Source organism: Haplochromis burtoni, unplaced genomic scaffold (assembly GCF_018398535.1).
Source record: "Haplochromis burtoni strain Fernald_Lab_line unplaced genomic scaffold, NCSU_Asbu1 Contig_139, whole genome shotgun sequence".
Lineage (NCBI taxonomy): Eukaryota > Metazoa > Chordata > Actinopteri > Cichliformes > Cichlidae > Haplochromis > Haplochromis burtoni.
In genome coordinates, this window is record NW_024582500.1 from 402829 (window position 1) to 416146 (window position 13318).

General features: G+C 39.3%; 2 protein-coding genes across 12 annotated transcripts in view; both read right to left on the reverse strand.

Moving 5' to 3' along the window:
* Positions 1 to 6270: 6270 nt before the first annotated feature.
* On the reverse strand, positions 6271 to 11969 carry LOC102307343. Its single transcript, XM_005933925.3, has 3 exons — positions 11435 to 11969; positions 9966 to 10060; positions 6271 to 9854 (listed from the first exon to the last, which is right to left on the reverse strand). Exons 1-3 carry the CDS (start codon positions 11631 to 11633, stop codon positions 9240 to 9242), a joined length of 909 nt encoding a protein of 302 aa, XP_005933987.1. The 5' UTR covers positions 11634 to 11969; the 3' UTR covers positions 6271 to 9239.
* Positions 11970 to 12089: 120 nt separating this feature from the next.
* The window catches only part of LOC102314604 (R3H domain-containing protein 1), a 52140-nt gene continuing 50911 nt past the window's right edge, over positions 12090 to 13318 (reverse strand). For 10 of the 11 annotated variants that reach the window (XM_014337316.2, XM_042224497.1, XM_042224501.1 and 7 more), the window contains one exon: positions 12090 to 13263. In XM_014337316.2, coding sequence (XP_014192802.1) covers positions 12944 to 13263 — 320 coding nt within the window. In that variant the 3' untranslated portion in view covers positions 12090 to 12943. The remainder of the gene's footprint in view (positions 13264 to 13318) is intronic. The other variant, XM_042224505.1, reaches the window with a different exon arrangement.

The following is a 13318-nucleotide window of genomic DNA, read 5'->3' on the forward strand; positions in this document are numbered from 1 at the left end:
TTACAAGTAAGAAAACTCCTGCAAAATTATTATTGTGATGGTGATTTTTAAAAAAAAAAGCCATGAATTTTGGGATCAAATAATATAAAAAGCTTATATCTTGGTATATTTAGCTGTCATCTCTCCTGTTGTTATGACCACATTTCACCTCACTGTCATATTAGTTTATCTGATTTGTTTTCTCTTGAGGTGGACTTTCGATAAATCTTGGTCCTTTGTCTAAGCTTTACATTTCGCATGTGCAAGTGCCATACATCTTCCCCACTCTACTGATCTCTGATGCCTGCTGAATACAAATGCTCTCGTCTCTCTCTGTCTCGCACACACCTGCGGGAGCAAACACGCCCATGCTGACATCTCCTACTGCTTCAGGCTCCTGATGTATCCACAGCCTTTTCTCATAAGGTGTCACCTCTCCCTTATCCATTTATTCATTGTCTTTCTAATACAGAGGAACCCAAAACTGTTTGATAGCTCTGGTGTGGATAGAAAGAATCAGGGCAATGGACATTAATTAATTATACATGGATTCATTTTACATAATCTGCTGTCTGTATAGTTATGTAAATCTTTAAATTATCAAAGGAGACCTCTTGGATTTTCATTTCGGGTGGCATAGACAGTGAAATGTTCTCATTTTTGGGGTCCAGTTCATTGCAGTTCTTTCTACGCTGTAATTAAAAGCGATTACACGGTCTGGCTCTTCACAATGCCACAAATTTTATTACCACCCTTGGAGCCTATCATGGTCTGTGCAGCATCTGTATTGGAAGGGTTGGACCTAACTGATGCCTTTTCTGTGGTGGGATCAATTTTAAAAATGTCCAGGCCATTAAACCATACAGGGGCTTTCACATAAATGTGAACTATCAGACCTGTTTCTGAAAAATCATGACCTCCAGGGCACAGCCACATACACTTTAAAACAAGACAGAGTGCCCCCACTAATCTATAGACCCACAAATCACACGATGCCACGTTGTGCCACCTCAGAAATATGCTTCCCTCTGATGCCTGGTACCTTTTGTCTGTTAATGGAGCTGAGAGATGAGGCATCTAACTGAGATCTCCCACATGGTAGCACAAGCAATCATTTTGGAGCAGCTGCAGATGATGACTGCAGAAAGTGAACTGTTTAGCCCATTAAATGGGCCAGTTTTCTTCACAATCATTATATGATCAGAATATGATTTCTGTCTCCAAAGAGACAAACTAACATGTTGCCTGTTTTAAAATGTCAAATTCATTTTGGTGACTTGGCAGCTTTGCTGAGTTTCCAACTAACAAGTATTTTTACATCGTGTCATTTAACAAAGCATTATGTAAAAGATAAATTGGTAACTTGCTAGGTAAGCTCATTAAAGTTTTATTCAAATAAAATTCAGGTGGTTAGGACCCAGCCACAACCTTTGGGGATGTAAAATCGAAAAAACGAACCCAACATGAAAAAGTGCCGAAAACTGCAGTTCCTCCATTGGCCACACGAGGCTCTCTCCAAAAGCAGGTCAACCCCACAGACTCCCATGCTAAAATGACCAACTTTAGCTTTGAAACTAGCATGTTTATACCCTGGTATATAAAAGATTTGAGTAGAAAGTAGGCTAATTTGGCCATTCAAGAATTTTTTGAGTATTTTATTAGCCTGTTATGTAGGACTAAGTAATTAAGTATTGATGCAACTTGCTAACCACATTTGCTAGCATTAGCTAAAAACTAATAACCCTCCTATTCAAGTACTGTCAAGTCTGTTTTTAAAAGAAATAAATAAATGAATAAAATAAAAAAAATCCTGAGGACAAAAATACTTTTTCAAAATATCAAAGGTCTTGGTCTCTGTGTAGCTAAAAAGTGATGTTTGGGAACTAAAAATCTCATTTGTAATAAAAAAAAAAAAATGTTTACACTCCAGCATGAATTATACAAAAAAGCTATTATTGCCTGCTTTTGGTCAAGCTTCTTTGAATGAACTGAGTATTGCCATCTTGGAAAGGAGACAAAGGTTAACTCATCGGAATACAGGAGAAAAATAAACAGCTCATACTAAATTTCACCTGACAGTTAATTCTATCTAATCACCATCAAAGCAGGGCATGAAATAAAACATTTACAGAGCAGCTTTTATTCGTTTTTGCATTTCTTTGACGGACCTGCCAAAGACATGTCAGCTTCAGCCTTGACTGTCCTCCATCTTCGAATAAGTGAAAAGTTGTCATTCTAAATTGAGAAAGGTCCACATGTGGCATCCGTGTGTTGAGCGTTTGCAGCCTGCGGTGTCAAAATTTAACAGGCAATCACATTTCTTCTTCACACCCGACTAACTGCGAGCTTTTGAAATGGTCAGAGGAGAGGCTGATAATTACACTCACTCTTCCTGGATCGGCTCGTAAGTGAGGGCGAACAGCTGGGGAGTCGAGATGTGAGGAAGGAAGAAGACAGAGCAGATGATGTGTTGTAGTCAGAGGACAATTCTGATTTAGTGCAACAGTCTGATTTTCACAGCTTTGTAACACGGTGCTAAAAGAAAGTGGTGAAAATAAACAGCAAAATAAATAAATCAGTAATATTTAGAAGTAAAACTGAAAGTAAAGTGTCTGAAAGGTTCAGGTTTAAGAAGTCGCATCAAGTAATACTTTAGACAAGGTAGTGGTGTGCGATGCTCAGTTAATACCAGGTTTTCTGTTTTAGTTCATTTTTAGTGAGTTTAACACAGGGGTGAGGCATGGACGCTAGTTTTTATGGAAAAACAATGAATGACTGTGTTCTTAATGACTCAGACACAGACTGAATGAAACTGAATTATGCTAAAGTATAATGAAATCATCGGTGTATGAAAAGATCAGTCTCCTCTGAGGGTGTCTGGCCTAAGGCACCCAAGTGACCTGAAAACTGATTTGCTCACAGTTTGCAGTAAGTCCAGAAAATATGGTGAATGTTTCGAATTCTGAGTAGTTTTTTTTGTTTCTGTTTTTTAGTGACAGCAGCATCCAACAGGATTATTGTGACTACAGGGAGTCAGCACCTTGAAAACACAGAACATAAAAGTTTAGTGATGAACCCTGGAAACTAACACATATGACATATTTTCAGATAAGGTTATTTATATTTTTCTAGTTTGCAACATGAACTTTCTTGCTGACAGTTAGCTGAGAAGACTGGTACAATGCTCGTGTCTGAGTGTTAATTACTGTTCGAACAATCATTAGCTTAGCGTCAAGAATGGAAGCAGGAGTCACAGCCATCCTGGCTCTAGATACACATTAGATCTTAAACTTAACATTTGACACAAGCTTCAGTGTATGAACATAAAGCCGACAACACAAAATAACGGTGAAAATTAGCTCAAGGATCGGAGATCATCATGTACAGGTAGAAATGGAGGCTGCCTTTGTTACCTGATGAACATCAGCGTCTGGCTGCTGGGCTGGGGTCAGGATAGACTCAGCTTTAATGTGACTCTGGGTCCTTGGCTAGCTTTGCCTAACATCTATTCAGATGTTTGCAAAGAGTCAAAGTTGTGTTAGCAACATAATGCAGTTGCTTGTGTCCTGGACACAGTCTGCATATCACCAAAGCGCTCTTATGCTTTTGTGTAATGAACATAAAAGTAATTTCTACATCTCTTTAGAATAATGTTAAGAAAGTAAAGTCCAATAAAGTAGGATTTAGCATATTTAGGCTTGTTGTTACTTACCATAAAATGAAAAGAAAAAATGGCATAATTAGCAACAGACAGGAATTTGGACAATTGCACATGTTTTGTAGTTTTTCCTCTAAAGACCCCTACAGTCGATTCCAACAATTCATACTTTAATCTCCTCTTGGTTGTCTGATTTAAAATTTAGTGTAGTGCTGTACAGAGGCAAAACTACAAAAAGCGGTTGGTTAGATTCATTCTTGAACTCCCTGCACACGTGTGAGTATAATTTATTTGCCAAAAAGGAAAAAGAGAACACACAATAAATATAAAAAAAGACTGGTGGTGTTATTGTTTCCAACTTCTGTTTCAATCCTGCAATGATATTTGAAATGTCTGTGAATTCTTTTGGGCTCTATGTGTAGTACAAATGTGATGTAGTGATAGTCCTAATGCTATCAACTTCTTACTCTTTGAAAGTGATGTTAATATTTTTATTCTTAAAGTATGGCTCCCAAATATTGAAAAGAAGTAAATAACTGAAATAAAGATATACGAGACGGTTAATAACACCATAATGAATGCAATTTGAGGAGATGCATGTTAAACATTGACTGTCAGTCACACTTGCGTACCAACTGCAAAATTCCACGGTGATTCACTATGCTTACATTGTGGGTCATATGTTGTCAGACCAATTAAACACCATTTGTCCTTTTCTCCACGGATAACACACAAACCATTTTCCTGGTCTGTTGCCCCCAATTTCTCCTACAAGGCTCTTCCATCACAGCTTGCTAATACCCATGCACTACTGCATTTAGGCAGAGCAGCAGGGGGGGGGGGCGACTCATATCCCCGCCTGCTTCCCTTCTCCCGGGCAGGGTGATGATCTGTAAAGAGAGTCATTAAGACGTAATTTGTGACTGTGACGTGCACACACACACATTGCCTGAAGAATGCTATCCATCACCTGAAGCTCTATTCCACACTGTGGAAAAGGAATGATGTAGAGGCCTGCTGCTTCTCTCTCTGACCTTTGACCTCCATGATGTGTGCGCCTGAGCACAACCGCACAAAAATACACACTTTAAATTAAAACAGTGAATAGTCGTGTGCTGATAGGTAACATCCGATCCACAGAGGATTTGGAGAACTCTGAGAACAGACAAAGGCTCTTACTCTTCTCTTGCGATACTTTACCCATAGTTGAAATGTTCTCTGGATTTTTGGGGCCTTGTTTTGTTTTTTTAAAGTAATTTTGCATTTTCTTGTAGCTGTTTTGAGTCTCTTTAAACAGGTTTTGTAGCATTTTGCTATTTTCTGTAGTTCATTTGTCATTTTTTCTGTTTGCGCTATTTTGGTATCTCTGTAGTAATTTACCCTTTTAGGCTGTTTCTTTTGTTGTTGTTGTTATTTGTTTATTTATTTATTGTATTTGATTTGTATGTTTTTATAGTTGTTTGGTGACCATTTGTATCTTTGTAGTTGTGGTATGCAGTTGTTGGTCAAGTTACTTGAAAATAGTAATTATTTACTAATTACTCCTCCAAGAAGGTAATCCTTTCACTTTACTAATTACTTATTTTCAAAAGCAATTAGTTACTTTTTAAAAACATGATATACAACCTGAACAAAGCAACAGACCTTTAAGCCCAATTCAATTTTTTCTGCATAATCCATCATATAAAATTGAATCAAATGAAAAAGTCTCTTTTAAAAAAAACGTGTTTTATTAGTTTTAATCTTTTAACTTTATGCACATTGAATTAAGCAAAAATCGAATTATATGCAACAGTGTCTGACTGGAAGAAATTTGTTTAACATTTAAACCTATTTTCTGTATATTCCAGCATATAAAATAAAACAAAGCTTTGTGTGTTTATACTCACTCTTTCAAACAGATGCAAGTAAAACAGCAAAAACTAAATAAAATCAAAGACTCAGCAGCACTGAGTCCTGCCGCTCTTAAATCTATTGTCACCTGTTTAGCAAGAGGTTTTCCCAGTGCCACAGCGGTCATGTCAGTGGGTGGATCCGGGGGTTTTTTCTGTGAATTTCACATTCCTGTGGCAGCGAGCTCGGTGCTTGCTCAGATTTAAAGTTTCATTTTTCGTCGTACAAAGAAGTTTTCTTCCCACGCAGAGTGTAAAGTGAACACTAATGTTTTTGTCACTTTTTATGTAATCAAACTCAGTAATGTCAGTACGTCCATGCTTTAAACGCTGCATGGTCGTACTCGCTCCCACACTTTGTTTTATCCATTGTTGATCTGCACACATCTGTTGCCTCCACGGGCGTCGCACACTCGTACGTCATTGTCATGAGACACTCACAAACAAAATCACGACGGTTTAGTAACACTGTAATGCAGTGTGCTTACGGGAAAGTAACAGTAATCTAATTACTTTTTTTTGCAATAGTAATCCCTTACTTTACTCATTACTTGAATTAAAGTAATTGGATTACAGTAACAGATTACTTTAACATGTTACTGCCCATCTCTGGTGGTATGTGTAGTTCTTTTGTATAATTTTATTTTAGTTTTGTAGTCATTTTGTACCTCTTTGTAGTAATTTGTTTTTATTTTGTAATTTGTAGGTTTTTGTTGTTGTTTTATTACCTTTCCCCCCTTTTTAGACACTTTCAGTTGTTTTATTTGTTTGTTTTTTTGCATAATTTCGAGTTTCATTTCGTATCAAGTTGCAGTTGTTTGGGTCCTCTTGAAGTCATTTTGTGTGTTTGTGTTTACTTTCCAGTAATTTTGCTTTTGTTGTAGTTGTTTGAGCCTTTGTAGTTTTCTATAATTCCGTCTTCTGCTACTTTTACGTTTTTGTAATTTTCTGATCTTTTGCCTCTTTGTAACCAAATAATTAGATCAGAATGGTTATTTGTTTTGTTTCATTTTGTAATAACTTTGTATATTTGTATATAATTGAGTTAGTTATTCTGTTGTTTTGGATCCCATTTTGCATGCCCTTTGTAGTGGGGTTTTTTTTGCTCTTTGCTTGTTTTTAGTCAATGTGAATGCCTTTGTAATTTCTACAATTTTGTTTCGTTTGATCTTTCCAGTAACTTTGCTTGTTCCTTTAGTTTTTCTGATCATTATGCTTATTTAAAAATTGATTTCCAACCTTTTGTAGTTTATTTGTTCTTTTTGTAGTAACTGTCTTTGTAATTTTGTCCGTCACTTGGTTTGTTCTTGAAGTTGTTATCTTTATAGTCACTTTGTCTGTTTGTTGTTGTTTTGTGGTTGCTTTGTGGTCATTCTGCATATATTTGCAGTCAGTGTTTGTAGTGGTTTGAGTCATTTTCTAATGTGAAGTGTGAACAATAACATTCATCAGAGGCACAGGGTTCAGAGGCCCAATTACAGGTTTGAAGCCCAGAAGACCTCGTTCCTGATGCAAACGTCCTTGAGATTTCCACTAATGCTTCCTTTTTTGGCCTGCTGCTGTTTCTGACCTCCATCATGAAAGTCACACATGCTTAATATATTCAAAAATGCTGGTACCTAATTACACTTTATGCATAATGAGGAGGGTGGGTGCGATGAAAGGCCCGAGTCGGAACCATTTCAGGAAAAATAATTCATGCCGTCTGCTTGTTGACTCATTCTGTTCTACCACAATAACTCCAGCCCCCACCCCAATGATGGCTAATTGTTCAAGATGTGCTATCAGAGGGGTAGGAGAGAGGTCTGGGTGTTACCAGGCGGTGGCCTCTCTTCTGCTCGTCTTTGATGAAGGGTTATTTTGTTGGAAATGTAATTCCTTCGCCCGCATGGTTGTTTTCATTGTATTCAAGAGCTTCCCTTAACGACGCCCAACGTTGCAGCTTGCCAACCTCTTCCACTACGTTTCTATGGTAACAAGTAAGAGTGAGTGCGTCTGGGAGATGACTGATTGTGTTTGTGTGTGTTTATTACGGTGATGTGGCTTATTTTTACATAATGAATCAATTATTGAGGCTGTGCAGCAAGCTTGTCTGAATAATTCCAAACCAAAAAAAGAAACAAAAAACCTTCTACACATAACATGTAATGCGTACTTCCTTGGAAAAGGTGCAACACTGTGTTGTAACACTCTGTATGTGTGTGGACGGGAGATGATGTATAATGGGACATCCAACTGATATCATTCGCCTGCCAATCTGCACCCTGCTCGCCAAACCCAGCCTCCATAATTGCTTTATTGAGGCGAGTCATGGCAGCTACAGTGTCTCTATTTATACACAGCCCACAGTATAGATGAAAGTACTCTACCGCACCCTGCTGCCCAATGCAGGGCATGCATTCCAGTAAAACGAGGGTTCATAGACACTAAGTAGTAAAATCCTAAAGGCAAAGAAATGTAGAACAGATGTCACTGTAGTAAATTCTCAAATACTAATAATGCTTAAAAATGCTAATAATAAAAAACTTAATAATCATCAAGAAAATCCACACAGACAAATCAGTTTTGTTTTAATTTAATTTCACATAATATGTGACTAAATGATTTGGTCATGTGAGACAGGCTGACATCTGTCGATGTTTGTCTATGTTTTGTCTTTAATTAAGATGTGATGAGGGGTAACTAAGACTTATCCCCACTGCTATGAGAAGAAAGTCTGGATTGCTGTTTAAAGGCTTAATTATTAACCCATCCATAAACAAAGGGGAAGCTTCACCATAGAAACAGAGAGAAAAAGCAAAAACACAAATTATACAGTACTGATTAAATATCGCATCAGTACTGTATAATTTATTTCTATAGTTCTAATCATTAGCTGCTCAAATGAAAACTCGCAGTGTCAGTATCAAACAACAATCAGTGCATCTGTAACAATAACAAGATAAATATAGATTTCAGTGTTGGGGAGGGTTTGTGAAGAGAAAACTACTCCCCCTTGTGGTCAGTGATTAAACTACATCCGTTCATGATTCCTTCTAGATTGCCTGAAATTTACAAGAGTGTCTTTGAATTTAATTATTCCTTCTTTTATTTTCTTATTGAACAGCAGACTAGGGACTGAGGGGCTGATGGCTTTAATGCAGGAGTCCTCAAATATGTAAAGAACATCTTCAAACTGGAAACTGAAAACACCACAGATCTGATTTATTAGGTATTTATCCGACAGCCCCACCTCATGGTAAAATATCTTATGAACTCTTAAGATTGATTGCTAAAACTCAAACAAAGTTTTCAGTTTCTGGATGGCTTTCTGGACTCCTGAGGTCACCTTGGAACGTTGCTGCTCAGTCAACGATATTTGCATGAGGTCAGTTTCTACAACATACCTGACAGATAAGTCAGTGGCCGCAAAGCATCTGCCCAACTCCTTCTTGTGAAATGTTTTGATGTATCTGAATATGTAAGAGTCAACCCAGATATCATCCTGACCTTCCGGAGAGACTCCACACGCCACTGCGGGACCTTCAGTATATCTCTCCAAGGTTTTTGAGACATCTTTAAATTCAGTCTGGAGCTTACTTCTCACTGCTGAGCTGCTTGGATTCTTCAAACAGCCCATGCTGCTCTGGTGAGACCCCAAATCACCCTCTCTTCTAATCTCTGTGGCTGAAATCTTGCCTGCTCTGGGATGTTTTTGTGAGGCATTGTCATTATAAGGCTCTGTTGTTGATATTGCGATATACTGGTTGAGGAAGGCCCGATAAGGAAGATGCTTTGATTTCCTTCTCGACCACTTGTATGTGGTTGGCCTTTCTTTGTTCGGTTGGCTGACCTTCCAGTTTGTCCTTTCCATTGATGCGTGCTTTCAAAATCCTCCCTGGAGCCAAACTCTCAGAGGAAACTTTTTGCCTCAAGGAGGCATTTTGAGTCTTTGAGAAAAGTCTTTGGATTTCATTTGCCTTACCTGGGCTCTGTGTTGATAATGTTGATAAGCTGCTTGCGGGTTCCCTCTTAGAGCTGCTGTGGCTTACAGAGTCGACATACTTGTGATGAGATATTAACCTCGTATTATGACCAGTTTCTCTTGGGTTAATACCAGCAGTTTGGACTGTGACTGCAGATTGAAGCTCATCGGCTCTGCAAATGAGGTCCCCTCTCAGGGCTTGGACAGCTGCAAAAGGCCCCTCAATGAAGACTTTCCTCTCCTGGGGCACAGGACGAAAACGCAGCGATCTGTGAGCTGACCGCAGGCTCTCAATCACCAAGTCCCGATTGCCGCCGAATATAGAAAGATCAACCGTAGCGCTTGGGACGTAGAAAAACACCTGCACCACAGAAACGTGCTTGAATTAGAAACTTTTATTTTGCAATCAAAAGCTTGTCAAAAGCAAGTGACTTAAGTAGGCATGGTGTTTTAAAATCACACTGATACTTACATCTGTGCTGAAGGGAAACACAGTGAGGACGAAGTCTTCAGGAAACTGGCTGTCTGTCATAATATGCTGCTTCTTTTCCACCACCCTCACTGCATCTGCCAAAAGTTAGCACAGTTCTGCTGTGGTCTCTACCCAGGTCATTGTTATAATGATGCCTCATGAACCTACAAAGCTAGCACACTTTTTTTTGTCACTCAGAGTGCACAGAGCTTGACTCGACTCATTATCTACCAGTCTAATGTTAGCTTTTATATAACAGTCCATCACTTTGATAATATCAGATTAATCCATTCATCAGTTAGGCACACATCCAAGCTGCAGATCATACAAAAATCAAATGTTTCATTCATACATTACCCTTTCCACTCAGCATAATGTAAAAGTGGTTCTCAGGGGAAACTGAAATTGGTTCCCGTGGGTACCAATTATAGTGAAAAAATATCAGATATGTTTGACAATGACGAAACAGTTTGTGTAAGCCCTTTAGGTATTTGCAATTCCACATGGATAAGGTGGCCTTAGTTTGTGTCTGTCATTTATTATTACATTCACAGAGCTCCGGAAATAAGTCTCCTATTTTAAAAAAACAGAATATGTTCAAACTCATAAAGCAGTCAGTATTGTCTGACTAAGGTAACTGGAACACTGCACCAATCAGGGAGCACTATTGTAATTTCTAATAATCCCATTGTACAATAAACAATACACCAGGCATTAGAGTTAAACAACAGGCTGTATGTTATGCAGCAATGATAATGTGTCTGAACTGAAATTAACTTCATATTTTTGATAGAAGACAGTACATACAGATTCAACTGTACGTTGTTTTTAGGCCTTTATTGTAGTAAAATATCTGTATACATGAGTGTTGTCACAACACTATGAAGTTTTAAGATGTTGTTTGCTACACTGTTTTTTATTTTAGAACTGTGAACACAAAAATCATAAATTGAAGAAAACAGACTGCTTTTCTTTTCTTTTTCTATTTTTTGAAGAGTTGGGCCGAATCCAAAGTGCTTCAGAGACAGGCACATTTACATGCGGTGACTTATTGTGAAAAGTAAAAATCACAGTAAGCGGTCATTAAAAAGTGTTCATTGTTTACAAACTGGTGAGTCATCTCATAAATCATCATACAGCCTGTATAGGCTGAAAGTGTCGGCGATACTGGGCCTGGGTTTACTTGGAAACGGACTGAAATCAAAATTTGAAGTATTGCAGTAACATTTAGCTTAAATTAGCGAAGAGTGGACAACTTTTTAGAGCAGCTTTTTGGGCAACTTCATTTAACTCACTGAGCGCTGGAAGAACTGCTCATACGCAGATTAGCTTTTGTTGGTTGGAAGGGGACACCCTCAAAAACTGCTTGTTGTCATTAATGTATTTATTGAAGGACGCACAGCTTTACACACTATCAGTAGCGACATGTTAGCCTATAGCCTGGCTTTAGCCACCACCTGCTAATTTACCTTCTTCGTTTTCAAAAGTGACAAACGCAACTCCGTCCATGTTGGTGGGATATTTGACCTTTTCGACGTCTCCTCCATCACTCTTCCGGGTGCTTTGGAAGTGAATGGTCAGCTTATCAGTTATCCTGCCGGGGGGCAACACATTGGGAACACCGGAGACAACCACCGTCCTGCTGTTCTCCCAGGAGTCGGTCTCCATTACCCTTTTGTTATGCTACATTAGCACTGAAGCGTCGACATAACGGTTAGATACTCCCGCGTTTTTCGGCCACACTAAACACGCCTGTCTTTAATATGTAACCACTAAACCAGTTTTCTGTTAGTTTCACTTTCACTCGTTAATTCCATAGTGCTTTCATAATGCAGTAACGAACTTTGCCCACTAGGTGTCTCTGTTTCACTACATCCCAGGCTGAGAGGAGCGTTCGTTCAAAATGGCTCATTCATGCAGCTGGAAATGAGGCTGCAGAGCAGAGCAAACATCTCCGCACTGCCCAAAAGGCACAGATACAAACCTCATGGCAACATCTTCCACAGAGTTGCCTCATCTGTTGCTCTTCTCTCCCATACCGAAGCGACATCTTGCTCCCAAGGAAACATTTCAATTAGACCTTGAAATTGCTGACTGCAGCTAACTAGTGGAAAAAGTCAACACTTGTGGTGCAAACATTTATTAGAATCTAATTTTTAAAAAATGAAAGAAAAGAAGAAAAGCCACGCCATACACAGAACACCTCTCATGAGTCACACAAACAGAAATCCAAACAAATTAAGCCAAGTAGTGACAAACTCGATTGTATTATTCTTGTGCATATAAACATTTTAATATATAAAACAAAGTGGCCTGGTCGAGTGCAAACAAACAGGTATTAAGGGTTAATAAAAGAAAAACCCAGGCTCTGTCCGATACCAGTCAAATCTCCACCTCTGATCATCACTTCAGTGCAAATGCAACATTCACGGTGTTTAATGGTGACTTTAAATAATTCAGGTAGTTTATCTGTGATTCAGTGTTTCTTCTACAAATGCTGCTACGTGCCGTTCTAGAATCTTTAAACACCCAACGTGACACATTCAGTTCAATTTAAACATAATTATATCATCTAATTTTCAAAAAGTGGCAAGAAAAAAAAAAAAAAATTTGGTACTAAAACAGCCGCAGTAGACACACTAATGTGATAGCTGGCAAACAAACCCCAAAAGTCTCCAAACACTTTGACTTCAGAACAGCAAACTCGAGTTTTAGAATAGAAGTGGGGCGCTGAGCGGAGCTCTGCAGCTACGGACAAATGTTACAAACTGGTGCTCGGTTTCCACCCTGCACAGACCTGTTGGCCGAAAAAAAGGGAAAAAAGCTAAAAGAAACTAAAACAAAATAAAAATGAACATTCATTCTTCAGACATTTGATGTTTCGATTTGGACAGCGTCTGGGAGACAGTCCAGACTGAGGCAGCAGAGGCAGGTGGTTGGATGTGCGTTCCATGTGTGCCGCTCTGAGATCTTAGCAGCTATGAGCCAGTCCTGTCTGAGTCGCACAGCTCCCCTTTGTGTCCGCTGCCGGTTCTGAGTTTAAAGGCGGCTCGGGGGCCTGTGGGGCGGAACACGGCGCTCGGGGTGGTGTGTCTGGAGGGGAGCATGGCAAAGATAGGGCGCGACGAGGCCAGGTCTCTGCCGGGAGCGCCTCGGGTCGAGTTGCACAACCGTGGCTGCTGGTCCGACAGCCGGCGGATCGATTCGCCCCCTTTGTACATCTCTGCCAGGAGGTGGTGGGAGTCTGTACAGCTGATCCCCTCCGGAGGATGTGTCACGTCCAGAATCTGACTGCTCACTGCAGACGCACACAGACAGACAGCGCTGTGAGCAGTAGAGCCAATAAATAAAAC

Coding starts and splice junctions, on each gene's coding strand:
- LOC102307343 (XM_005933925.3), bottom strand. CDS start 11,633: ATGGAGACCGACTCCTGGGAGAACAGCAGGACGGTGGTTGTCTCCGGT. Junction 10,061..11,434: donor CACTTTTGAAAACGAAGAAG/GTAAATTAGCAG, acceptor AACTTTTGGCAG/ATGCAGTGAGGGTGGTGGAA. Junction 9,855..9,965: donor TGTTTCCCTTCAGCACAGAT/GTAAGTATCAGT, acceptor TCTGTGGTGCAG/GTGTTTTTCTACGTCCCAAG.